A 27,326-nucleotide genomic window follows, 5' to 3' on the forward strand; every position below is an offset into this window, starting at 1 on the left:
TCATGGGCTCCTACACACCTCCACTCAAGTGGCCCATGACTGATGGGCGGGTAGCGTCACGCTGGGGTGGTACATGTGCCGTCATGGGCTCCTACACACCTCCACTCAAGTGGAAGGAGTCCGTAGGACTCAAGTTCAGTTGTAACACTGATTACGACCTTGTCTGCACGACGATCTTCGATGTGTTACAGATAAAGATGGACGAACTATTTAGTTACCAACCACTGCCAGGGAACGGAGTGGTGGTGAAATTTGAAAACAATGTGAGATTTTCAGAGTTTCTAAAGAAGTATGATGATGGTTCTTAGTGTGGCGAGGTGAAGGGTCTGGCCACACTAAGTCCTCTCAATGCTCTAGTCACAGCCTCGTCTCTCACTTGCAACAGGTCGTCTCTCACTTGCAACAGGTCGTCTTTCACTTGCAATAGGTCGTCTCTCACTTGCAACAGGTCGTCTTTCACTTGCAACAGGTCGTCTCTCACTTGTAACAGGTCGTCTCTCACTTGCAACAGGTAGTCTCTCACTTGTTACAGGTCGTCTTTCACTTGCAGCAGGTCGTTCCTCACTTGCAGCAGGTAGTCTCTCACTTGCAACAGGTCGTTCCTCACTTGAAACAGGTCGTTCCTCACTCGCAACAGGTCGTTCCTCACTTGCAACAGGTAGTCTCTCACTTGCAACAGATCGTCTCTCACTTGCAACAGGTCGTCTCTCACTTGCAACAGGTCGTCTCTCACTTGCAACAGGTCGTTCCTCACTTGTAACAGGCTGTCTCACTTGCAGCAGGTAGTCTCTCACTTGCTACAGGTCGTCTCTCACTTGCAACAGGTCGTCTCTCACTTGCTACAGGTAGTCTCTCACTTGCAACAGGTCGTCTCTCACTTGCTACAGGTAGTCTCTCACTTGCAACAGGTCGTCTCTCACTTGCTACAGGTAGTCTCTCACTTGCAACAGGTAGTCCCACAGCAGACCTGTCAACCTCATCACCTGCCCCCACCAGCCGGAGGCGACGGTCGAAAAGGAAAGCAAAACGTCAGCAAGTGGAATCAGAACCAGCACCAGAGTTCCTAGAATCACCATTGCTTCCATCTGATACGGATGCGGCAGTCAGATATGAGGCCCCAGACTTCGACCTAAACTCAAGCAAATCAAGCAAGAAATAGCCCTACTATGGACTTTACCTCAATCACGGTGGCACTTTCAACGGCAATCGAAGCACAAGAATAGTCATTGCCTTAGAATGCAACAGGATCATCAACCAACTCAAGACCTGCTTTCCTTACCCTGTTTTTGTCCACCACGAGACCGTGGAACTATATGTTGACCTCAGCGCTCTGGAGAGTGAATACATCGACCCTAAATTCGATTTCAAGATGGGACAAGTGACCTTCCTGGAAGAAGATGAAGACCCGACAGGAACACTAATACCACCGCTGTCATTTGGGAAGTACATGCGAATACCTCGTGGCCAAGACACCACCAAGCAACAGTGAACTTACCTCTCACCACCTCAATAAGGAAGACGCCTCCTCCAAGCCAGACACACCACCTCAAGTGAACCAGGACGACATAACCCTGCCCCACCACTAGCCTCCTGCCGCCCAAGAAGAACTTAAGCTACAGGCTTTGACTGAAAAAACATCTCCAATCCACGGTGGACGGGCCACCGAACTTTCAAGCCTCCTATCTCTACATCCAAATCCTCTTCCAAGAATTTCATCGCCCCCTCCTTCTTCCTCCCACATCCTTTCCAAGCTCTTTGGACATCAAAGCTCTCACTTGCAACAGGTAGTCTCTCACTTGCAACAGGTAGTCTCTCACTTGCAACAGGTCGTCTCTCACTTGTAACAGGTAGTCTCTCACTTGCAACAGGTAGTCTCTCACTTGCAACAGGTAGTCTCTCACTTGCAACAGGTCGTCTCTCACTTGCAACAGGTAGTCTCTCACTTGCAACAGGTAGTCTCTCACTTGCAACAGGTCGTCTCTCACTTGTAACAGGTAGTCTCTCACTGGCAACAGATCGTCTCTCACTGGCAACAGGTCGTCTCTCACTGGCAACAGGTAGTCTCTCACTTGCTACAGGTAGTCTCTCACTTGCAACAGGTAGTCTCTCACTTGCTACAGGTAGTCTCTCACTTGCTACAGGTAGTCTCTCACTTGCTACAGGTAGTCTCTCACTTGCAACAGGTCGTCTCTCACTTGCAACAGGTAGTCTCTCACTTGCAACAGGTAGTCTCTCACTTGCAACAGGTAGTCTCTCACTTGCTACAGGTAGTCTCTCACTTGCAACAGGTAGTCTCTCACTGGCAACAGGTAGTCTCTCACTTGCAACAGGTCGTCTCTCACTTGCAACAGGTAGTCTCTCACTTGCAACAGGTAGTCTCTCACTTGCAACAGGTAGTCTCTCACTTGCTACAGGTAGTCTCTCACTTGCTACAGGTAGTCTCTCACTTGCTACAGGTCGTCTCTCACTTGCAACAGGTAGTCTCTCACTTGCAACAGGTAGTCTCTCACTTGCAACAGGTAGTCTCTCACTTGCAACAGGTAGTCTCTCACTTGCAACAGGTAATCTCTCCCACACCAAGTGTGTCTCGGGCTCGAATCGGGTTGTTAGGCAAAATACATAAAATAATGGACTACAGTAACTCTCAAGTCAAATATAATGGAAAATATAGAAGAGTGTACACAACATGACAATTCCAAGACCATATCTCAACTACATAGTTTATTAAACCCCTCCTCTCCCCCCCCCCCCCCCGGACTGACTGCCGGGGGGACTAAACTAGATGGAACTGATTCTCATTCTAGTAGCCTCGTTCACCTGACGAGATGAACGGCGTTCAAGTAGCCTCGTTCACCTGACGAGATGAACGGCGTTCAAGTAGCCTCGTTCACCTGACGAGGTGAACGGCGTTCAAGTAGCCTCGTTCACCTGACGAACGTCCTAAAATTACCGAACTTAGAAAGCCCCCAAAAGACAAAGTTAACTCCCCAGCAATGGTTGCTTCGACACGTAAACAAATCTCGATTAACGCTAATATGGAGATAAGCAAAGATGACCACAACTGATAAAAATGATCAGGCTAAACAAATTTGCACTCATCATATTAACTTTCTCTCACGATAAATATCTCTATCGTGGAACTGTTCAGAACCCACATAAACAAACACGTCACATTCTGTACACATAAATGGTAATAAATCCAGTCTTTCCCCTCACATCAGCTTAATTCCTTGGGATAACTATAGTCAGGTCAGTCAGTTCAAGTCCCTCCTCTAAGGCCTACAGCCCCCGACACAGCCTCCGGTGTCTCCCAGGCTGTGGGATCCGCGTGAGATCAGCAGCACTCCCAGTTGCAATTCTTTTGACCTTGTCGTGGGGCAGTCGACTAAGGCGCGTCTGGGATCATCCAGGACGTAGGTTCGAGCCCTCACGACGGCCCTTGGGGATTTGTTCATTTGACGTATCACGCTATTGTGATTTATGTGTGTATTATGTATATATTTATATTAGTGTCGTTAATCAGTCATCATTGAGGATCTATTATATGTAACTGTATGTATCATTATATGGCTTATGCAGTTGTGAAGGAAGGTGTACCAGGGAGAGTGTAAGGGGTCCCTTGGTGAAGGGTAAGTGACCTCCACCACGACACCGTGGGTCTCCTCCCACAGTCTCTGGCTACCCACCTTACTTAACTCTCTTTTCTTAAGCTCTCATCTCGCCCTTCTCCCACTGTTCCAGCCTGCTCTTGACCATCAACCTGCTCTCCTACCACATTCTGCCTGCCTACCTAAGCCTGCCTACCCTAGCCTGCCTACCCAAGCCTGCCTACCTTAGCCTGCCTACCCAAGCCTGCCTTCACAAGCCTGCCTACCTTAGCCTGCCTACCTTAGCCTGCCTACCTTAGCCTGCCTACCTAAGCCTGCCTACCTAAGCCTGCCTATCCAAGCCTGCCTACCCAAGCCTGCCTACCCAAGCCTGCCTACCTTAGCCTGCCTACCCAAGCCTGCCTTCACAAGCCTGCCTACCCAAGCCTGCCTTCACAAGCCTGCCTACCCAAGCCTGCCTACCCAAGCCTACCTACCCAAGCCTGCCTACCTAAGCCTGCCTACCCAAGCCTGCCTACCCAAGCCTGCCTACCCAAGCCTGCCTACCCAAGCCTGCCTACCCAAGCCTGCCTACCCATCTCATGCACATTACTATGTTACACTGCAACACTTGCCTCGGCTGCTGTTTTACTTATTTATGATGAAGTCTGCTTAAAATTTAAGCAGACTCTGTGTATCACTGTGTGAGACCGTCAGAAGAAGTCAAGAAAGAACCTCTCTGCTTTGCTTTGAATAACATGAATTTCACGGGTTCGCATTTTTGTGAATACCGTTATTTAATTTATTATGTGCCTTACACCCATCCTGTAGGCGGTCAGGAAACATTAGAGAGGCATTACATACAGAAATCACAATAACGTGATGCATCAAATGAACAGGTTAGAATCCTCGTCACGGCCCTTGTGGATTTGTTCTTTCCAGAGGCATGTAATGGTTTCAGGAACAGGCTCCCAATACTCGCTTTTAACGAAGATGGTTGCAGCATTGTTGAGCTGGTGGCAAGGATTCACTTCCAGGGGGTATTTAGGAACAGGTTTTCAGAGGTTTCTGCGTTAAAATTTTGGCGTACATTAATTACTAGTTCAGAAGCGGATAGGCAGTCGTCTTTAGCCGAGAAGTTGGTAAAGGAGGTAATATGTTGACAGTGAGCAACATATTGTAATCATGGTCGGAATTTGGATTCATATTCCACTCGCTTCATTTGCATCAGAAACTCGCAATTATTAAATTCTGGCCACCAATGTTATTTTTGTCTTAATACCCACATATGTTATTTTTGCTAAATGGTCATCAATGTTATTTTTGGCTAAATGGCCATCAATGTTATTTTTGCTAAAAGGTCACCAATATCATTGTAAATATATGAGTGGTAATACAATATTGACCAGAAGATGAGGCAGAGCTTGACAAGGCTGCTTGTATTTCAAATATTTCCTGGGATGTGAGGTTATGAATAATTTACATGAATTGTTTTGACATTTCAACATTTGTTAGAAAATTCTCTCTCTCTCTCTCTCTCTCTCTCTCTCTCTCTCTCTCTCTCTCTCTCTCTCTCTCTCTCTCTCTCTCTCTCTCTCTCTCTCTCTCTCTCTCTCTCTCTCTCTCTCTCTCTCTCTCTCTCTCTCTCTCTCTCTCTCTCTCTCTCTCCCTCCTATTCTCTAAGAGATGAAAGAAGAGGAATATTTGAGAGAGCGTGCAAAGAGAAGATGAGGAGAGAATAGGGAGAAAAAGTAGAATAGGAGAGAATTTGGAGGAGAAAGGCGAAGATGAATGTATATATATATATATATATATATATATATATATATATATATATATATATATATATATATATATATATATATATATATATATATATATATATATATATATATATATATATATATATATATATATATATATATATATATATTGTGACGGTAAAGTGTTGGAGTGTTGATGTTCGGCAAATTTCAATAGCAGGGGCAATGCCTCGTCACATTTACAGAAACAAAAAGAAATTGCTTGCCCGTTTGTCTGTGGTAAGGTATTGGGGAGACACAAAACACAAAGTATAAACAATGAAATTTTAATTACTCTAGAAAATAAGATATGAATAAAGACAATCCCTTGGCTTACATAAAATTCAAAACAAGTCAACAAACAAAACAACATGAATAATTAATGGCTGGAAAATTTACTCTAAAATAAAATGGAGTGCAAAACAATAGTAATAGTAATATAATCAGGTGCTGAGAATACTGGCTTAAGCTTCCACCTCCCTTAGTACACGACAGCCAGAGCTTTGTCTACCAGCGAGAGATGTCTACTCCAAAGAGCACAGAGATATTCTGAGGAGTACGGCGTGTGCTGGATCAGACGTCGACTCAGGTAGTGGCATGAGTGCAGATGCGGCGACACACAAGCCAATCAGGAGCAGGCAGGCGGAGGATGGGTAGTTTGCTCGTTGACGGCGGGCGGGAGCCGGTGTGTTTGGTGGTGCAAGGTACGCTTTGCTTCCTGGGCAAAACGTTTGGCGATACTGGTGGATGTATCTTCAATATAGTATATTGTACTTGAATGACGTGAATTATGTAGGGAAGAGCAGGCTCAATCTCTCTTGAAAGAGATTATTGTCACAATATATATATAAATGACGACTGAAAACTCACTCCCCAGAGGTGACTCGAACCCATACTGCCAGGAGCAACGCAACTGGTATCTACAGGACGCCTTAGTCCGCTTGACCATCACGACCGGACATAAGGAAGTGATAGCCAAAGCTATTTGAACCACTTCCCCGCCGGCACTCGGATGGTAATCTTGGGCATAGCATTTTATCAAATCACCTCATTCAGTCGCATATAGTCCTGGGGACCATTCAGGCTTGTTTGCATTTGTGTTCCTCACGTGTGCCCCAAAGAATGAAGTCATTTGATAAAATGTTATACCCAAGATTACTATCCGAGTGCCGACGGGGAAGTGGTTCAAATAGCTTCTACTATCACTTCCTTATGTCCGGTCGCGATGGTCAAGCAAATTAAGGCGTCCTGTATATACCAGTTGCGTTGCTCCGGGCAGTATGGGTTCGAGTCACTACTGGGGTGTGAGTTTTCAGTCGCATATAGTCCTGGGGACCATTCAGGCTTGTTCGCATTTGTGTTCCTCACGTGTGCCCCAAAGAATGAGTTGATTTGATAAAATGCTATGCCCAAGATTACCATCCGAGTGCCGGCAGGAAAGTGGTTCAAATAGCTTCGGCTCTCGCATCCTTATGTCCGGTCGTGATGGTCAAGCGGATTAAGGCGTCCTGTTGCGTTGCTTCTGGCAGTATGGGTTCAAGTCACTTCTGGGGTGTGAGTTTTCAGTTGCTTATAGTCCTGGGGACCAATCAGGCTTGATCGCATTTATATTTATATATATATTGTGACGATAATCTCCTTCAAGAGATTGAGCCTGCCCTTCCCTCCAAAATACGTCGTTATAAATCCTTATACTACTAATATGGAAGAAATATCCAACAACGACAACATCTCCAAGATTTGCCAGAGCGCAAAACGTATGCAGCCAGGAACACCTGCTCCACCTCGAACCACCAAACTACCTGTCTGGTCGCCTGCTCATCGCTGATTGGCTGCGGGTCCGGTTGCAACTGCACTCCACCCACCACACTACTTGATGTCTGGGGCCGCCACGACCTCAGTCCTCAGAATATCCAGTGCTTTCATCAGGTTAACACGTCTCGTTGGTAGACTAAGCCGTGGCTTACGTGTACTAAGAGAGGTGATAGCTTAAAGCCAATATTCCTGCACCTCTTATTTGATTGTATATTGTTCACTTGTTATTACTCACTTGTCTTAACGTAACTTTTCATTTTGTCATTTGATTATTCTTACTATTTTGATTGATTGATTTTATTATACGAATTTGTATGTCCATTTTATTCATGTTTTGCTTTTCTAACGTAATTAAAATTTCATCGTTAAATTTACTTGTGTTTTGTGTCTTCTCATTACCTTACCACAGACAAAGTTTCAGATTTTCTATTTTTTGTTTCTATATGTGACGAGGCCATACCCCTAGCTTTTGAACAGCTGAACACCAACGCGTTACCGTCACTATATATATATATATATATATATATATATATATATATATATATATATATATATATATATATATATATATATATATATATGTATATATATATATATATATATATATATATATATATATATATATATATGTATATATATATATATATATATATATATATATATATATATATATATATATATATGTATATGTATATATATATATATATATATATATATATATATATATATATATATATATACATATATATATATATATATATATATATATATATATATATATATATATATATATATATATATATATATATATATATTGTGACGGTAAAGTGTTGGTGTTCGGCTGTTTCAAAAGCTAGGGGCAGGGCCTCGTCACATTAAAGAAAAAAAAAGAGAAAAAGCTGGAACTTTCGTCTGTGGTAAGGTAATGGGAACATAATGTATATATACATATACATATATATATATATATATATATATGTATATGTATATATATATATATATATATATATATATATATATATATATATATATATATATATATATATATGTATATGTATATATATATATATATATATATATATATATATATATATATATATATATATATACATATATATATATATATATATATATATATATATATATATATATATATATATATATATTGTGACGGTAAAGTGTTGGTGTTCGGCTGTTTCAAAAGCTAGGGGCAGGGCCTCGTCACATTAAAGAAAAAAAAAGAGAAAAAGCTGGAACTTTCGTCTGTGGTAAGGTAATGGGAAGACACACAAAACACAAGTAAATTTAACAATGAAATTTTAATTACGTTAGAAAAACAAGACATGAATAAAAATAAGCATAAAATATACAAGGCAAGTCAACAAACAAAATAATAAGAATAATCACTGGCAAATGAAAAGTTACGTTAAGACAAGTGAGTTATAGCAAAATAAATAATAATGATGCCGGAATATTGGCTTCGAGCTGCCACCTCCCTTAGTACATGAAAGCCAAGGCTTAGTCTACCAATGAGAGATGTCAACTGCAAGGAGCACTGGGATATTCTGACTATTCTGGGCCACTGCAGCCCAGACATCAACTTGTGGCGGAGGGTGGAGGGCAGGTGCGATGGGACACCAGCCAATCAGCGACAGGCAGGCAATGGACAAGCAGTTTGCCGGTTTACGGTGGCGGTGGCGAGCAGGTGTGCCGGTGTGCTGGATACGTTTTGCTCTCTGGGCAAAACGTTTTGGAGATACTTGCTGGATATATCTTCTATATTATCTGTTGTTGTCACGTACTTTGAAGGGAAGAGCAGGCTCAATCTCTCTTGAAAGAGATTATCGTCACAACTCTCCCCCGAAGCCTGCGGTTCTGGAAGAAGTACGTCATCATGTGGTGGAGTAATAGGTGGAGTTGCTTCTACTTCATAAACTCTGGAGAGGGAGTCGGCTATGATGTTGTCAGACCCCTGGTATAGCGGGTCTCCAGGTTGAATTTCTGCAGTTATCAAGCCCATCGTAGAAGACGTTGAGTTTAGACGTGGGCTTGCTGCAGGAGGTGTAGGGTGGTGTGGTCCGTGTTGATGGTAGACCGAGCACTTTTCAGGTATGGAGCAAAGTGCTGGAGATTCAGGATGATGAAGAGTAGCTCCTTGCCAATTGTTCTGTAGTTCCGTGTAGCGGTGGTCGCTGACAGGTGTATTCTCCTCGCATCGTTGCTGTACTAGGTCACCCCCGATGCCGGTACCACTGGCGGCGACATGGATGATGAAGGGCTTATCTGACGAGGTGAGAGTGAAATTAGAATATGGCAAAGGAGCACTATTATGGTCCTGAAAATGGTTGGGAAGATCAGTAAGGATTTCTGAATTTGAAAGCGCTGAGTCAGTGTCAGTGCTTTCGGGAGGAGAAGCAGGGAAGGTCTCACTGTGGATGTATGGTTCTGTAAAAGCAGAGTAGTTAAGCATGACAGTGGGAGGAGTACCGTTATATAGCTTCAGGAGGTTGACGTGGCACAGCTGGGTCTTCCGCCGCCTATCTGGAGTCTCTAGAACGTAGTTATGGTTGTTTCTGCACTCCTTGATGCGGTAGGGTCCTGAAAACCTGTTTTGTAAAGGAGAACCTGGGATAGGAAAGTAAGCAAGTACGAAGTCTCCCGGCTTAAATTTTCTTACTTTGCTGGTCTGGTCGTAATGAGTCTTCATCCTCTCCTGTGCTTTCAATAGATTATCTTGGGCAAAACTGTGGACTCTCTCTAGAATGTGTTGAAGGTTTTGAAGAAACTGGGGCACATTCTGATGCTCACTGTAGGTGGCATCACGTAGAGAGCCTTTGAAAGCCTTGAGGGGAGTACGGCACTTACGTCCGTAGAGCATCTCATAAGGAGATACTCCTAGGGACTCATTGGGAAGACTTCTATATATGCACATTATCAGACCTATTTGCTTATCCCAATCCTTAGAGGTTTCATTACAAAACTTTTTCAGGAGTGCTTTAATAGTCTGATGACTACGCTCAAGAGAACCCTGTGAAGCAGGATGATAGGGACTGGACAATACCTGTGTGATGTTGAACTCCTCCAGTGTCCTTTTGAAGAGATCACTGGTGAAGTTGGTGCCACAGTCGCTCTGAACCTCCCTTGGAAATCCATACTGGGTGAAGATCTTCAATAAGTGCTTCACAACCGTAGCAGCCGTAATGTTTTTTACTGGAACTGCTATGGGGAATCTGGTGGTAGGACACAGGATGGTTAAGATATAGGCGTTACCTGAACTGGTCCGAGGTAAAGGACCAACACAGTCTATAATAAGTCTGTGGAAAGGTTCCGCAGGCACCTGTATGGGAATCAGTGGCGCTCTGGGAATAGAGATGTTCGGTTTACCTGCCATCTGACATGTATGACACTGTTTGACGCTATTTACCATACCTGGCCAGTAGTAGTCTTGACGGATTCCATGGTAAGTCTTGTTGAATCCATAGTGGGAGAGTGCTCCATGGGCCACGTTTAACGATGCATAAGCAACAGAGCTCCATTAAGGAACATATAATCTCTTCCCACAAACAAACCATCACCAGAGAAATCTTAGCAAACAACACAGAAATCATCGATAGATACAGCGATAGCAGGCGGCTTGACGTCTGTGCTCCATGGACGTTTAACGATGCATAAGCAACAGGGCTCCATTAAGGAACATATAATCTCTTCCCACAAACAAACCATCACCAGAGAAATCTTAGCAAACAACACAGAAATCATCGATAGATACAGCGATAGCAGGCGGCTTGACGTCTGTGAGGCACTACACATCAAGAAGTCAACACCAGCAATCAACAGCCAATTAATGCACAACTATATTCTACCCACTTCAAGACTCCGCTCCAATATAGAAGCATCAAGAAATATGGACCAATAGGCTTTCTACAATTACTTCCATTTAATACCCATTGTTTCGTGTTCTGTCTTGTGTTTGAATTTAATACCCATTGTTTCGTGTTCTGTCTTGTGTTTGAATTTAATACCCATTCAATACCCATTGTTGAAAGTTTGTTTTCACCTCATCCACCTCACCCAAATGTAGATATAAACTCGAAGATGTGCAAAGCTCTATTCAGTTTCAGTTGTGTGTTTGTAAACTAAAGTCTTTGAAAATGTAATAAGTTTTACGAAACGGGCTCAAGTGTCGCGTCAGACTAGAAATAAAAAGGAATTTTGGAGAATTGATCTTTGAATTACCATCAACAGTGAAAAGAAACGTAAGAAAGATAGAGAAAATTCGTGTTAGAATTATTAATCTTACTTTTTCGGTCATATTTAATAATATATGTCTACAGGAAAGACTGCTACCAAAATATACTAATATATAAATTTTTTACATTTTCAAAGACTTTAGTTTACAAACACACAACTGAAACTGAATAGAGCTTACATATCTTCGAGGTTTATATCTACATTTGGGTGAGGTGGATGAGGTGAAAAACTAACTTTCAACAATGGGTATTCAATGGGTATTAAATTCCAACACAAGACAGGACACGAAACAATGGGTAACCTCAAGATATATATATATATATATATATATATATATATATATATATATATATATATATATATATATATATATATATATATATATATATATATATATGTATATGTATATATATATATATATATATATATATATATATATATATATATATATATAAATATATATATATATATATATGAGGAATGAAGGGGAGGAAGAAAGGAGGGAAGATAGTGGAAGAGAGATGAGAGAATTGTGGCGATTGTGGGAAAGATGAAGAGAGAGGGAGAGAGACCCGGGAGCTTCCGGGTGCCCCTTTCCTAAGCTGTAAAGGTTGCTTCAACTACCTTTCTAATCTTGTGCCATTATTCAACTGAAGGGGCCTGGCGGCTGAGTGGACAGCGCTCGGCTTTCATAGTCCTAATGCTCCGGGTTCAATCTTCGGCGGAGGCAGAAACAAATAGGCAGAATTTAACTCAGATGCCCCTGTTACCTAGCACTAAGTAGGTACCTGGGAGTTAGACAGCTGCCACGGACTGCTTCCTGAGGATATGTAACAAAAAGGAGGCCCTGGTCGAGGACCGGGCCGCGGGGACGCTAAAGATAAGATAACCTCAAGATAACCTCAAGATAACCTCAAGATATCCTCAAGATATCCTCAAGATAACCTCAAGATAACTTCAAGATAACCTCAAGATAAGAAGCAGGAACCTCAGTATGGCTATGGAGGTTGCATAGTGAAGGCGTATTACACACAGGAGCCGTGACAGACAACAAAGCCCGCGCCATCACCCTCCCAGCACCGTTATCGCCCCTCGAGGGAGCAGGACACTCAGAGGAATATCATGAAGATAAGACTCCATCGCCCGAGTGTTACAGCCGTGTGAGGAATATCTGTCTCGCGGCGCATTGCCGTCACACAGGGAGACGCTCCGAGCATTACCGTCTCACAGGGAGACGCTCCGAGCATTACCGTCTCACAGGGAGACGCTCCGAGTATTACCGTCTCACAGGGAGACGCTCCGAGCATTACCGTCACACAGGGAGACGCTCCGCGTATTACCGTCTCACAGGGACACGCTCCGAGCATTACCGTCACACAGGGAGACGCTCCGAGTATTACCGTCTCACAGGGAGACGCTGCGAGCATTACCGTCTCACAGGGAGACGCTCCGAGTATTACCGTCTCACAGGGAGACGCTCCGAGCATTACCGTCTCACAGGGAGACGCTCCGAGTATTACCGTCTCACAGGGAGACGCTCCGAGCATTACCGTCTCACAGGGAGACGCTCCGAGCATTACCGTCTCACAGGGAGACGCTCCGAGCATTACCGTCTCAGGGAGACGCTTCGAGCATTACCGTCTCACAGGGAGATGCTCCGAGCATTACCGTCACACAGGGAGACGCTCCGAGCATTACCGTCTCATGGGGAGATGCTAAAGGGTGAATTTACTAAACAAATTCGAGAATATAAAATAAAAGGTGATATATGTACAGGTACACCACACGGGGGAAGAGATGGGTTTGATTAATGTGGCAGTGTTGATGTGTTCTTCTGTCTTGTGAATAACTATCCAAAGATGACCACAATCTACTTGAGAATGGTCCAGGACGGACCGAAACGTCGTCGTCCCTTCACTGTCTTGTGTGTGGTCTGGTCAAGATATTTCAGCCACGTTATTGCGACTCCTCGTCTGTAAGTATCCAAAGTTCCCACTTTAACACCGGTGTGGGTACCGGAGAGGAACCCATGACATCGTCGCAACAAACCGGTTTCACTGTTACACCAGCCATAGCTCTCTGTGGTGGCCTCAGCCCTGCCATCACTGAGCACCGAGCCGTTCCCTGCAAGGTTGCAGGTTACCAAGACCAAATGTTGAAACACCTGAGTATGATCCCATTCCAGTCTGCCTGGAAGCGACCTCGTAATCCAGAGAAGCAGGCAAGTCGGCCAGAGAGGTATTCAGGTCATGGTTCGCATTCACTAGCGACCAGCTTCGCCTTGTGTGTGGCTCCATCCAGAGCCCATATATACCCACCAGGGAGATAGAACTTTAATCTGGGAACATGTGTATGCATACATCAGGAGACCAGCTTTACACCACCGTATAAGTCATGCTTAAGTGGCTTGCACCAGCAGCAATATTATCTGCATATTGTGTTGAAAGTTAGTAAAATGTGGTCGGTATTTCTGACACGTGTGATAATAAAGTTCCTACAAGTAACTTCCTACACAAGTTGGGAGGTTTGTTGACCAGACCACACACTAGAAATTGAAGGGACGACGACGTTTCGGTCCGTCCTGGACCATTCTCAAGTCGATTGTGATGAGGACAGGTAGGGACAGGCATTAAATAGGCAAGAGAGAGCTGAGGAGGAAAGTCAGGTGTAGGGGATAGTAGTAATGAGAACTGCAGCAGGCCTATTGGCCCATACGAGGCAGCTCCTATTATAACCACCGAAGGAGATAGTAATAGGAAAGAAGAGGATAGCAAGGGAGCGTAGAAGACAATGAACAGAAAAAGGGAGAAGAGAGAAAGAAAGGGAAAGAGAAAGAAAGAAATGGAAGGGGGAAAGCTTATGTTAAGTCACGTTTGTTAGAAAGATTAGAGCATATGAGTATATACTGTGAAAGGGAAGAGTCCACAGCAACAAAGCCAGGACTCAAGTTCATGTTGGGTACATTGTTTATAAGAGCCGATTCTACAAGACGGCGTCTGTGTAGAGTAGAGGCAGGAAAGATTATTTTGGAGGAACACAAATCAATGGGATGATTAGAATCCCTCACATGGCAGAAGAGAGCATTGTTAGTGTCTGCAGACATAACACTTCTCTTGTGTTCTTTAAGTCTGTCATTCAGTGTACGGCCAGTTTCGCCAAAGTATTGGAGAGGACAAGATGAACAGGAAATAGAGTAGACACCAGCAGCATTAGAAGCAGGAGGAGCAGTGTGAACTAGATTGCTACGAAGTGTGTTAGTTTGTCGAAAGGCGAGTTTAATGTCAAGAGGACGAAAGGTATTGGTAACAGTGTTGAGTTCAGGTATGAAGGGAAGGCATAGTACAGTGCTACTAGTGTTGGAAGCAGGTTTAGGATGAAAGAAATTTCGTTTAGCTTGAGAGTGGGCACAGTTGATGAAATGCAAAGGATAACCAAGGCGAGAGAATGATTTGTAGATAAAGGCAATTTCAGAGTTCGAAATCGGTTAAATACTTTGGCCTAAGTATTTAACTTAGGCCTAATCCGAGTAGCCAATATCCGTCCCGTTCCCCAGGCTGTTCACCCTGCAAGTTTGAATGAGGATTGTGCTAAGCATCTGGGCTGAAAATGTGGACAAACGACCATAGAGAAAAGCTTCTCTCACGTAGTATATATATTGACGAATGTTTTGATACTGATAATCCAGCATTACAGACCACAGCTGTTTGTTGTATAAGAGGTCAACAGTTGTTTGTTGTATAAGAGGTCAACAGCTGTTTGTTGTATAAGAGGTCAACAGCTGTTTGTTGTATAAGAGGTCAACAGCTGTTTGTTGTATAAGAGGTCAACAGCTGTTTGTTGTATAAGAGGTCAACAGCTGTTTGTTGTATAAGAGGTCAACAGCTGTTTGTTGTATAAGAGGTCAACAGCTGTTTGTTGTATAAGAGGTCAACAGGTGTATGTAAAGTAATAGTTAATGGCCAGAACTCATATTATGGCCAAAATAGGTCAGTTCATCGTTATCTTGAGGTTATCTTGAGATGATTTCGGGGCTTGTTTTTTTTTTTAGTGTCCCCGCGGCCCGGTCCTCGACCAGGCCTCCACCCCCAGGAAGCAGCCCGTGACAGCTGACTAACACCCAGGTACCTATTTTTACTGCTAGGTAACAGGGGCATAGGGTGAAAGAAACTTTTGCCCATTGTTTCTCGCCGGCGCCTGGGATCGAACCCAGGACCACAGGATCACAAGTCCAGTGTGCTGTCCGCTCGGCCGACCGGCTCCCTAAGGATCGTTGAGGAACATTGGTAATGGATTCCGATCAGTGTTTATGAATGCCTTGAGAGCTCTATCTGTGAAGGAAAATGACCGCCTCAATGTCTGTGAATGTTCTCCTGAGAGCAACTGTGAACTCCCTCCTACTGGGTCATGTTGGACAAATTGACAAAGCTCTTGACGACTGTTAAGGGGAGAGGCCAAATGTCCTGAAGGGGGTGACACGATGGTCTCTCAATTACGTAGATTGAGTCATACAGTCACGTAGTGTCATTATCTGATTGGTGCGGAAATACCTCGTTGGCTCACAGTGTTGAAGACCCAAGTCACTGCTAGAAACACCAGTCACTTGTTTTACACCAACAGGAGAGACCATGTGCTCCTAGTGTGCTTGTGTTGCCACAGTCTTAGCTACTCCTATGTGCTCCCAGGGTACCACACCGAAACTACGACGTTGGTACAACGTTCGAACAAGTTTTAACACCTCCTAACCAGTTATAACAACCAATATAGCAAGTTGTAACAACGTTCTAATACGTCATAAACACGTTAAGCCAAGAGGTAACAACTTTATTACACGTTGTAACAAGTGGAAAATAGAGACAGTTACGGTTTGTGTTTCCAGGAGCTGACGTTATCACTCTTACCTACTAAACATCCATCCTCCAATGTCTACAAATGTTTTCACTTTCAGTAATCCAGAAGTGTCATTAATGTTTAAAGTTAAATAAGACTCTAAGTTGACTACACGTCAATATATAAATTTGCAACATTCACAAAAGCCCAGAAAATTAATACAACATTACACGGCTGTTGGTATTGTAGCTCACTGCATTCGCGTCTACCTTCATGCTCAAGTTTCCTGGTTAAATAAAGAAATAATTTGCTGCCAATTAAATACAAAGAAAAAAATAATAAGCTTGGGAAAATGCCCATACACTTCTAGGCGCTGCTAGTTGGCTGAGGAAGGCTGGGGAAATGTGGGAATTTCTTCCCAGAATTCTTCAAAAACCTGTAATATTTAGAATAATATTTTTTGAGAAACATTCTGACATTACAAGAAATTAAAGTAAAATGTATATTTTTAAAGTTTTTAGTATAGTGTTCCTGGAGGAACTCATTCCTTGCCCCTAACTGTCTAATGATCATGCCCCACACCAGGGAATGTCTGGGTCATGCCCCAGACCAGGGAATGTCTGTGTCATGCCCCAGACCAGGGAATGTCTGAATCATGCCCCCAGACCAGGGAATGTCTGGGTCATGCCCCAGACCAGGGAATGTCTGAGTCATGCCCCCAGACCAGGGAATGTCTGGGTCATGCTCCCAGACCAGGGAATGTCTGTGTCATGCCCCCAGACCAGGGAATGTCTGGGTCATGCCCCCAGACCAGGGAATGTCTGTGCTAGCCAGTGTCATGTATGACAGGTCCCCCCATTCCCCCCTCACATGACACCTCCATATACCAGCTTCTAACAGTTGAAATAATTCATGTATACTAATAATTTAAAGTTTTCTACTAAATAAATAATAAGGCGGTACTTATATCAAGCCAAAATGGAACACGAAACAGTGTATAAGTTTTGATTTAGAAAGAAAGTTGAAGATTGTTCAGAAAGTTCGTAGAATAGTTAATGATATAATTACCTGTAAGGCAGTACACAGGTGTTGGCAGAAGTGTTGGAAGTCGTGGAACACACACACACACACACACACACACACACACACACACACACACACACACACACACACACACACACACACACACACACACACACACACACACACACACACACACACACACACACACACACACACTCACACACTCACACACACACACACACACACACACACACACAGGGGTCAGGGAAATGGCTACTGGAGTTTAACACCAGGAAATGTAAAGTTATGGAAATGGGATCAGGTGACAGGAGACCAAAGGGACAGTACACAATGAAGGGGAACAGCCTACCTGTAACGATTCGAGAAAGAGACCTGGGAGTGGATGTGACACCTAATCTAACTCCTGAGGCACATATAATTAGGATAACGACAGCAGCGTACTCTACACTGGCGAAAATTAGAACTTCATTCAGAAACCTAAATGAGGAGGCGTTTAGGGCGCTTTACACTGCCTACGTGAGACCCGTCTTAGAGTATGCCGCGCCATCATGGAGCCCCCACCTGAAGAAACACATAAAGAAACTGGAGAAGGTTCAGAGGTTTGCGACGAGGCTTGTCCCAGAATTACGAGGGATGGGATATGAAGAGCGTCTGAAGGAACTGAACCTTACGACACTAGAGAAAAGAAGGGAGAGAGGAGATATGATAGGGACATATAAAATACTCAGGGGAATTGACAAAGTGGAAATAGATGAAATGTTCACACGTAATAATAACAGAACGAGGGGACATGGGTGGAAACTGGAAACTCAGATTAGTCACAGAGATGTTAGGAAGTTTTCTTTTAGCGTGAGAGTAGTGGAAAAATGGAATGCACTTGGGGAACAGGTTGTGGAAGCAAATACTATTCATACTTTTAAAACTAGGTATGATAGGGAAATGGGACAGGAGTCATTGCTGTAAACAACCGATAGCTGGAAAGGCGGGATCCAAGAGTCAATGCTCGATCCTGCAAGCACAAATAGGTGAGTACAAATAGGTGAGTACACACACACACAAACACACACACACACACACACACACACGGGACCAAAGAGCCAGAGCTCAACCCCCGCAAGCACAACTAGGTGAGTACACACACACAGTATAGCTGTACTCGGTCCTATCTTGTTTCTTATATATGTAAATGATCTCCCGGAGGGTATCGATTCATTTCTCTCAATGTTTGCGGGCGATGCTAAAATTATGAGAAGGATTAAAACAGAAGAGGACTGTTTGAGGCTTCAAGAAGACCTAGACAAGCTGAAGGAATGGTCGAACAAATGGTTGTTAGAGTTTAACCCAACCAAATGTAATGTAATGAAGATAGGTGTAGGGAGCAGGAGGCCAGATACAAGGTATCATCTGGGAGAGGAAATTCTTCAGGAGTCAGAGAAGGAAAAAGACTTGGGGGTTGATATCACGCCAGACCTGTCTCCTGCAGCACATATCAAGCGGATAACATCAGCGGCATATGCCAGGCTGGCCAACATACGAACGGCATTCAGAAACTTGTGTAAAGAATCATTCAGAACTTTGTATACCACATATGTCAGGCCAATCCTGGAGTATGCAGCCCCAGCATGGAGTCCATATCTAGTCAAGGATAAGACTAAACTGGAAAAGGTTCAAAGGTTTGCCACCAGACTAGTACCCGAGCTGAGAGGTATGAGCTACGAGGAGAGACTACGGGAATTAAACCTCACTTCGCTGGAAGACAGAAGAGTTAGGGGGGACATGATCACCTCAATCAAGATTCTGAAGGGGATTGATAGGGTAAATAAAGACAGTCTATTTAACACAAGGGGCACACGCACAAGGGGACACAGGTGGAAACTGAGTGCCCAAATGAGCCACAGAGATATTAGAAAGAACTTTTTTAGTGTCAGAGTGGTTGACAAATGGAATGCATTAGGAAGTGATGTGGTGGAGGCTGACTCCATACACAGTTTCAAGTGTAGATATGATAGAGCCCAATAGGCTCAGGAATCTGTACACCTGTTGATTGACGGTTGAGAGGCGGGACCAAAGAGCCAGAGCTCAACCCCCGCAAACACAACTAGGTGAGTACACAAGTCTCTCCCCCCCCCTGTGCCCCTCCATGCCTTCCCGTCTCCCACACCCCCTAACTCTCCACCTCTAACCCCCCCTCCCCAAGCCCTTCCTCCTCCACCAGTCTCCGAGTACCAGATCCTCCCAGCTCCCACTCACCCCAGATCCCACAAGTCCCTCCCAGAGGAGAAGCAGAAGAGAGACAGTTTTAGGGCAATGTACTCGAACATAGATGGGATCACAAGCAAGGCAAGTGAACTAAGGGAAAGAGCACAAGAAGTGAACCCAGATGTAATCGTTATTGATATAATTACCTATAAGGCAGGTAATTATAACACTAAAACAAAACTCTCATAACAGGAATCATAACGAATGCCGTGTTTCCCCAGGAGTACACAGTAATAAGGAAAGAGAGGGAAGGTAGGGGAGGAGGCGGAGTGGCCCTACTCATGAGAAAGGAATGGAGTTTTAAGGAGATGGCCATCCCGGGCTGTGAGGGGTTCAGAGACTACAGAACAGGCACCATGACAATGGGAGGACCAAGGATATTAGTAACAGTAATATATAACCCTCCAGCAAATGACAGAAGACCCAGTCAAGAGTATGACAACACCAACATGGCAGTTAACACTATAATTGAGAAGGCAGCCTCTGCTGCCTGTAGAAACAGATCCCACCCTTCTCATCATGGGGGACTTCAATCACGGAAGGATTGACTGGGAGAACAAGGAACCGCATGGAGGCGAGGATACGTGGAGAACCAAACTATTGGAGGTAGTGACTAGAAACTTTTTAACCAGCATGCCAGAGAACCCACAAGGATGAGAGGAAATGACGAAGCAGCGAAACTCGACCTGATCTTCACTCTGAACGACTCCGATATAAGAGATATCGGTTTTGAGACACCAGTAGGATTGAGTGACCACAGTGTACTGGCGTTTGAGTACCTGATTGAAGAAGGGTTATTGAACTCGAGGAGGATTACTGAAAACAAAAGGCTGGAATTCCGAAAGGGAAACTATGAGGAGATAAGAAAATTCTTATCAGATATAGCATGGGAAACAGAGCTCAGGGGAAAGACTGCCCAAGATATGATGGACTACATCACGCACAAGTGCATGGAAGCAGCAAACAAGTTTGTCCCAGTCCAAAAGGAAAACAGTGAAATGCAGATAAGAAACCCTTGTATTTCTTTCGTGATTTTATTGTCCGCTGAGAACCGATCTGCAACACTCTCACTCTCTCTCTCTCTCTCTCTCTCTCTCTCTCTCTCTCTCTCTCTCTCTCTCTCTCTCTCTCTCTCTCTCTCTCTCTCTCTCTCTCTCTCTCTCTCTCTCTCTCTCTCTCTCTCTCTCTCTCTCTCTCTCTCTCTCTCTCTCTCTCTCTCTCTCTCTCTCTCCCTCTCCCTCTCCCTCTCCCTCTCCCCCCTCTCTCTCTCTCTCTCTCTCTCTCGCTCTCTCTCTCTCTCTCTCTCTCTCTCTCTCTCTCTCTCTCTCTCTCTCTCTCTCTCTCTCTCTCTCTCTCTCTCTCTCTCTCTCTCTCTCTCTCTCCCTCTCCCTCTCCCTCTCCCTCTCCCTCTCTCTCTCTCTCTCTCTCTCTCTCTCTCTCTCTCTCTCTCTCGCTCTCACTGAAGTCTCACCAGGACAAGAGGAAAAATCACTTGCCTTCAGATAAACATATATTCCATGCAATTACAAAGGTTAAAGTAATAGACTAACATAGAATCTTGGGATTCTACAAACATTCACATTTAAGTTATAGCAGTTCCTCACAAAATTAACTGCGCTAGGCTGCTGCACAATTTCCGCCCTCAGCCTTACGCCTTCTCACTGCTTGTGGCTGGGTAACTTGCATATGAGAATATCCCCAACAAGACAAAATAGTAATTGTCTCACCTTACATTGCGTCACTCAGGCCACATGCCTTCATGCACTCCCTCAGACATATCATGGTGTCCATACAAGACTATCCTTCGTCCTGAGGCCCACCACTCAGAACGTCTGTCTTTGGGTCCTCAAAATCAGGTAGGTACTCCTGCAGTCTCTTTATTATTATGCTGGTACTTCAAGTCCCACTCAACGCCTGAGAAGCTCCTCTATGCAGCTTCACACACAAAAAAAAACGTATAGGTCCACTACACTCGAAGTTTCACTCTACCACTAGAGTTCTGCTCCACCACTGGAGTTCAACTCCACACCTGAAGTTCCACCATATAACCTTCACCAGACACGAAGCTCCGCCACGACCTTCTTCCCCACACAAACCACTTGCCCACTGGAGCTTCAAAATAGCTCAACTCTTGGTCGTCTACGAAAATCCTCTTAGACTGTCTATTAATGCTTCTCACAGTCCCGACTTTACACAGTCACAGTCCCGTCGAACACTTTATGTAGGACATACGTAAATCTGTGTATCTATGTATTTACGTATGTAGGTTAGCTTAGCATTTTAAGAGCACCGAATCACCCTTCTGTGGTTGATTGTTTAATAAACCCTTGAACTATATGTTTAACCCTTCTCTAACCCTGTCCATGGAGGACAGAAGAAAATGAATATATGCTGGTTAGCATTGTAAATGTGTGGCCACGTCAGTGGTAGAAAAAAATAAAGTCCCGACTTGTGTACACGAAGTCACTGACAGGTTTCAGACTGAAACACCTGTTCAATTTCCACCACTCAAAGGGTCCACACAGGACACGACCACCCTGTAGGCTTCAGGCCGCCTATAATATCGTTCAGGATCACATAGAAACGTCGTACGTCGTCCTCGGCAGCTTCCTCACATGTCGTACACGTAGCCTTCACTCAGACACTAAACCCAGAACTATATTCTTCTTTCTTCCCAGGAGGCACATGAGTACGTCTGTCCCTGACCACTCTAGCAACTCAAGTGACGCGTCACGACCTCCACCCACGTCACGTCATGTAACAAAATGTCGACATCTTATTTCAACTAACTTCTATAAGATGCTTGTCCTCTGTTCGACTCTATTAACTCATAATTTACTGACGTTTGCTTAACTTCCTTCCCCTGACTCCTACCTCTAGTCAGGTGGGTAGATAACTCTCACAAGGTAGATCCACCTCACTAGGCTACCTGGGGGTTCATGAATAAATTCACAAGGGCTGTGACGAAGATTCGAAACTACGTCCGAGATCATCCCAGACGCTGCCTTAATCGACTGAGCTGCGACATAGTCAAAAGAGTTGAAACCAGAAGTTCTACTGAACTTACTTGGATCCTGCAGCCTCTCCGAGACACAAACCAGGGTTTTACACAACTCCCCCATGCACTCGAGCTATGTCAATAGGCCGTTCTCTCTCTTCGCCCTTATTTCATTACACACAGAAATCACAATAGCGTGATCCATCAATAAACAAATCCACAAGGGCCGTGACGAGGATTCGAACCTGCGTCAGAGACCATACCAGACGCTGCCTTAAATTCTGGGGTTTCATAACAGTTTACCCACAGTTACAGTGTTGGGGCCGCACCCTGGGTGTACCCTGGTGAGTATACCCACAGTTACAGTGATGGGGCCGCTCCCTGGGTGTAACCTGGAGAGTATACCCACAGTTACAGTGTTGGGGCCGCTCCCTGGGTGTAACCTGGTGAGTATACCCACAGTTACAGTGTTGGGGCCGCTCCCTGGGTGTAACCTGGTGAGAATACCCACAGTTACAGTGATGGGGCCGCTCCCTGGGTGTACCCTGGTGAGTATACCCACAGTTACAGTGATGGGGCCGCTCCCTGGGTGTAACCTGCTGAGTATACCCACAGTTACAGTGTTGGGCCCGCTTCCTGGGTGTAACCTGGTGAGTATACCCACAGTTACAGTGATGGGGCCGCTCCCTGGGTGTAACCTGGTGAGTATACCCACAGTTACAGTGTTGGGGCCGCTCCCTGGGTGTAACCTGGTGAGTATACCCACAGTTACAGTGATAGGGCCGCTCCCTGGGTGTAACCTGGTGAGTATACCCACAGTTACAGTGATGGGGCCGCTCCCTGGGTGTAACCTGGTGAGTATAACCACAGTAACAGTGATGGGGCCGCTCCCTGGGTGTAACCTGGTGAGTATACCCACAGTTACAGTGATGGGGCCGCTCCCTGGGTGTAACCTGGTGAGTATACCCACAGTTACAGTGCTGGGGCCGCTCCCTGGGTGTAACCTGGTGAGTATAACCACAGTTACAGTGCTGGGGCCGCTCCCTGGGTGTAACCTGGTGAGTATAACCACAGTTACAGTGCTGGGGCCGCTCCCTGGGTGTAACCTGGTGAGTATACCCACAGTTACAGTGTTGGGGCCGCTCTCTGGGTGTAACCTGGTGAGTATACCCCACAGTTACAGTGTTGGGGCCGCTCCCTGGGTGTAACCTGGAGAGTATACCCACAGTTACAGTGTTGGGGCCGCTCCCTGGGTGTAACCTGGAGAGTATACCCACAGTTACAGTGTTGGGGCCGCTCCCTGGGTGTAACCTGGTGAGTATACCTACAGTTACAGTGATGGGGCCGCTCCCTGGGTGTACCGTACACAGTGTGATTCACAGTAATGTATTCACATTATTTATACACATTGCTATAAATAATATACACGAGAAAGTTTTGTTGCACAGGTTTGTTCATCGATATTATATGTTCAGAAATGAGCTTCAGCGGTTCAGAAAGTGTTTAGCTGTATAAAGCAAGTGTTTGATCAACTGTGAGATGAGGTGTTCCTGTGTCACGCGACATATGCCTGACGCAAGAGAACCATTGTGGTCACGATGGGCGAGTCAATCTTGCGTCACGTGACGCAAACCTTCACCACATTACTTTATAAAGCATTCCGTTTGTTAACTACTTTGACGCTGAACAATTCTTTGTGGCTCATCTGGGTACTGTGAACCTTTGTACGTGTACTGCATCTGCTAAATAGACTGTTCATATCTGCCCTGTCTATTCCCCTGAGGAACTTCTATGTTGTAATCATGTCTCCCCACTTTCTTGTGTCTTCCAATCACTTAAGGTTCAACACCTGTGGTCTTTCCTCGTATCTCATTCCTTTTAGCGCTGGGACTAGTCTGGTCGTATACCTGTGAACTTTATCCAACTTTGTTTTGTGTTTAATGATATATGGACTCCACGCTGGGGCCGCATATACCAGAATTGGTCTGATATAAACGATATATAAGATGCTGTTGGACTCCTTGTTAACATTCCTTAAAGCAGTTCATATATTAACAAACATCAATATGTATAATGCGGGCTTCTAATGACAGGTTGAGGACTGTATTTTATTGTATTCTATTTTTTTGTATTTATTCCATTGTATTTATCCTCCCCATAAGTTCTGCGTCGTTAACAAACATTGAAAAGTAGGACTCTGTCCCTTCTGATTGGTCTTTGACAAAGATCAGGAACAGGATCGGTTCAGGAACTAACCCTTGTGGAACACTAGTGCTTCCTGCCACTCTGAGGTCTCTCCTCTTACTCTCACCCTTTGTTTCCCGCTCTAAAGGTACTCTTTTATCCACTAGAGAAACTTCTCTGTCACTCCTCCCTGTTTCACTTGGGGTGAAATCCTTATCCCGACCCCTTCCAAGTGCTATATAGTCGTAATAATTTAGCGCGTTCTCCCTGATAATATCCTTTCCCTTCCCTCCTGCCCCCCCCCCCTATTTCGTGCAGCGGTCTCCTGTGGTGGACTGTGTCAAGGCCTTCTGACAGTCATGGAATATACGCAACAACCACCCTTCTCTGTCTTGTCTGACCTCAGTTGACCATTCATAGAACTGTGTTAAGTTTTCTGAGGCAGGATGTTCCAACCCTGAAGCCATGATGGTGTTGTGTTATAAGGTCTCTTCTCTCCTCGTGTTCTACCTGCCTGTTCCTTCTGCTCTGCTCCATAACCTTCCATGATATGTAATTAAGGGACAATGGCCTGTCCCTTAACAGACAATGGTTTAATGTCTCCTGTTTGTATCCCTTGTTTGGTGTATTGGCAAAACGGTGCCTCTTCCAACTGTCTGGCAGTTCTCCTATTGCCAGTCACCTGTTATATATTATAGTAAGCGACCAGTGAAGCGACTATTATATATTATAGTAAGCGACCAGCAAAATGCATCTGCTCCTTTTATATGTATCCAAGGTGAGATATTTTCTGGTCCCGCAGCCTTAATCAGGTCAAGCTCCATCTGGTGATATTTTTTTTACTTCATCTTTAGTTATCTCAAAGTCCTCGAGTGTTGCTTGGTTGGAATCCATCCCCCATAGCTGAGGAACATCTCCTTGCTCTATTCTAATGCCCTTCTGGAACCTCCAGTCGAGCACTTCACACACTTCTCTATCATTCTTAGTAAATCAGTCCTGTCCTATCCTCAGTTACATCACTTATTCCTTAACTGTTGTTCTCCTGGTGGTGCGGCTCTGAAGCAACAGGGCTGCGTCTTGGCTCTGAAGCAACAGGGCTGCGTCTTGGCTCTGAAGCAACAGGGCTGCGTCTTGGCTCTGAAGCAACAGGGCTGCGTCTTGGCTTTGGCAGCAATATAATTTTCAAACTGGTTTTATATTTCCCTCTTCCTCTGAGGCACTAATTCCTGTCTCTCAGGTGCTCCTCTCTTCTCTCTGCTATTATTGTGTTCCTGGAGTTACCGTGTGTGTGCTTATGCGCCATGCTTCCCTACATCCGTGTGTAAACCATGGACTTGCCCCTGTCCATCAGTGGTTCCCCTGGAGAATGACAAATCTATCAGCTGCATTCCCACCATTTCTTCTTCACGAAGTCCAAAATTCCCTCGGGCAACATTTCCCTGAGATCTATTTACCATTGTATCTTTGACAGGTGGTGTCTCATCTTCTCGTACTTTCCACTTCGATATGCCAACCGTTTACCTCCTGGTCTATATCCTAAGTAATACACATACTTTTACAAGGTACTCAAATACCAGTACACAGTGATCGTTCAATCCTTAATTAAAGGGGTTGGAAATTTACCTCACTTTCAGTATGAAAGTTGACTTCACTTTCAGTATGAAAGTTGACTTCACTTGTGAATATTAGATCAAGTTCGGCAGGTTCATCACTGCCTCTTATGCTTGTGGGTCCACTGACGTATAAAGTTTGTGGCTTATAAAGTTTCTCATGACCGCATCCATGAAGTTACCTTTCCACGTGTCTATTCCAGCATGGCGTTGCCTATTCTCCCGTCAGCTTGCTCATGAAGAACTCTCCCAACATCCTGTGATACGCAACTCAAGTCGGCTCCCCACATTTGAATACATAAGCAGCTTGAAAACCAATCTCTCGACGCAGCTGTCGATACACAAATAAAGATTTATTAAAGATCATATAATATTTTAGACACACCCAGACCATCACCAGAAATATCCTGAAGCATTGCAATAAACAATTACCAGAAGACGTTACTGACACTCTTACTGCAAGAGCAGGAAGCCCATCAACTTGACCATAGAGAACTCTCCCAGCAACACAGCGAACCGCTTTCAGAGAGTCGAATATCGTTGTCATGAGACCCTCCATATAATGTTATGGGGGAGTGCTCCTTCAGTATCGCTGGAAAACAGAGCCTGGCCAATAATCAATAAAGGTCTAGGGGAGTTAAAGGCTAGTAAAAAATATTCCAGTTTACTGGGCATATAACATAAGTCATCATAACACCATAAGAAAAATATAATCTCTAAAACTCACATTCTATTACTTTATCCAGCTTCTTAAACCTTTACATGTTCATCAATAGGCCTGATGAAGAGTGTATGCAGGGTGCACCCTGCATACACCCAGCACTAGCTGACATCAGACTGTATCCTGGCACAGTGGCACACTAGTGCCCACTGTGCCTCCTGGCACAGTGGGCACTAGTGCCTAATATGCTGATAATACCAACACAGGATGGTGGTGTCACAATCATTA

General features: G+C 44.4%; 1 protein-coding gene across 1 annotated transcript; it reads right to left on the reverse strand.

The window, feature by feature from the left end:
• Positions 1–353: 353 nt before the first annotated feature.
• Positions 354–26,866, reverse strand: LOC123755150 (zonadhesin-like). Its single transcript, XM_069332741.1, has 6 exons — positions 26,835–26,866; positions 26,391–26,502; positions 9,364–9,539; positions 4,874–4,940; positions 1,720–2,592; positions 354–797 (listed from the first exon to the last, which is right to left on the reverse strand). Exons 1-6 carry the CDS (start codon positions 26,864–26,866, stop codon positions 354–356), a joined length of 1,704 nt encoding a protein of 567 aa, XP_069188842.1.
• Between the last annotated feature and the right edge of the window lie 460 nt (positions 26,867–27,326).

The sequence above is a fragment of the Procambarus clarkii genome, chromosome 28, assembly GCF_040958095.1.
Source record: "Procambarus clarkii isolate CNS0578487 chromosome 28, FALCON_Pclarkii_2.0, whole genome shotgun sequence".
NCBI lineage: Eukaryota > Metazoa > Arthropoda > Malacostraca > Decapoda > Cambaridae > Procambarus > Procambarus clarkii.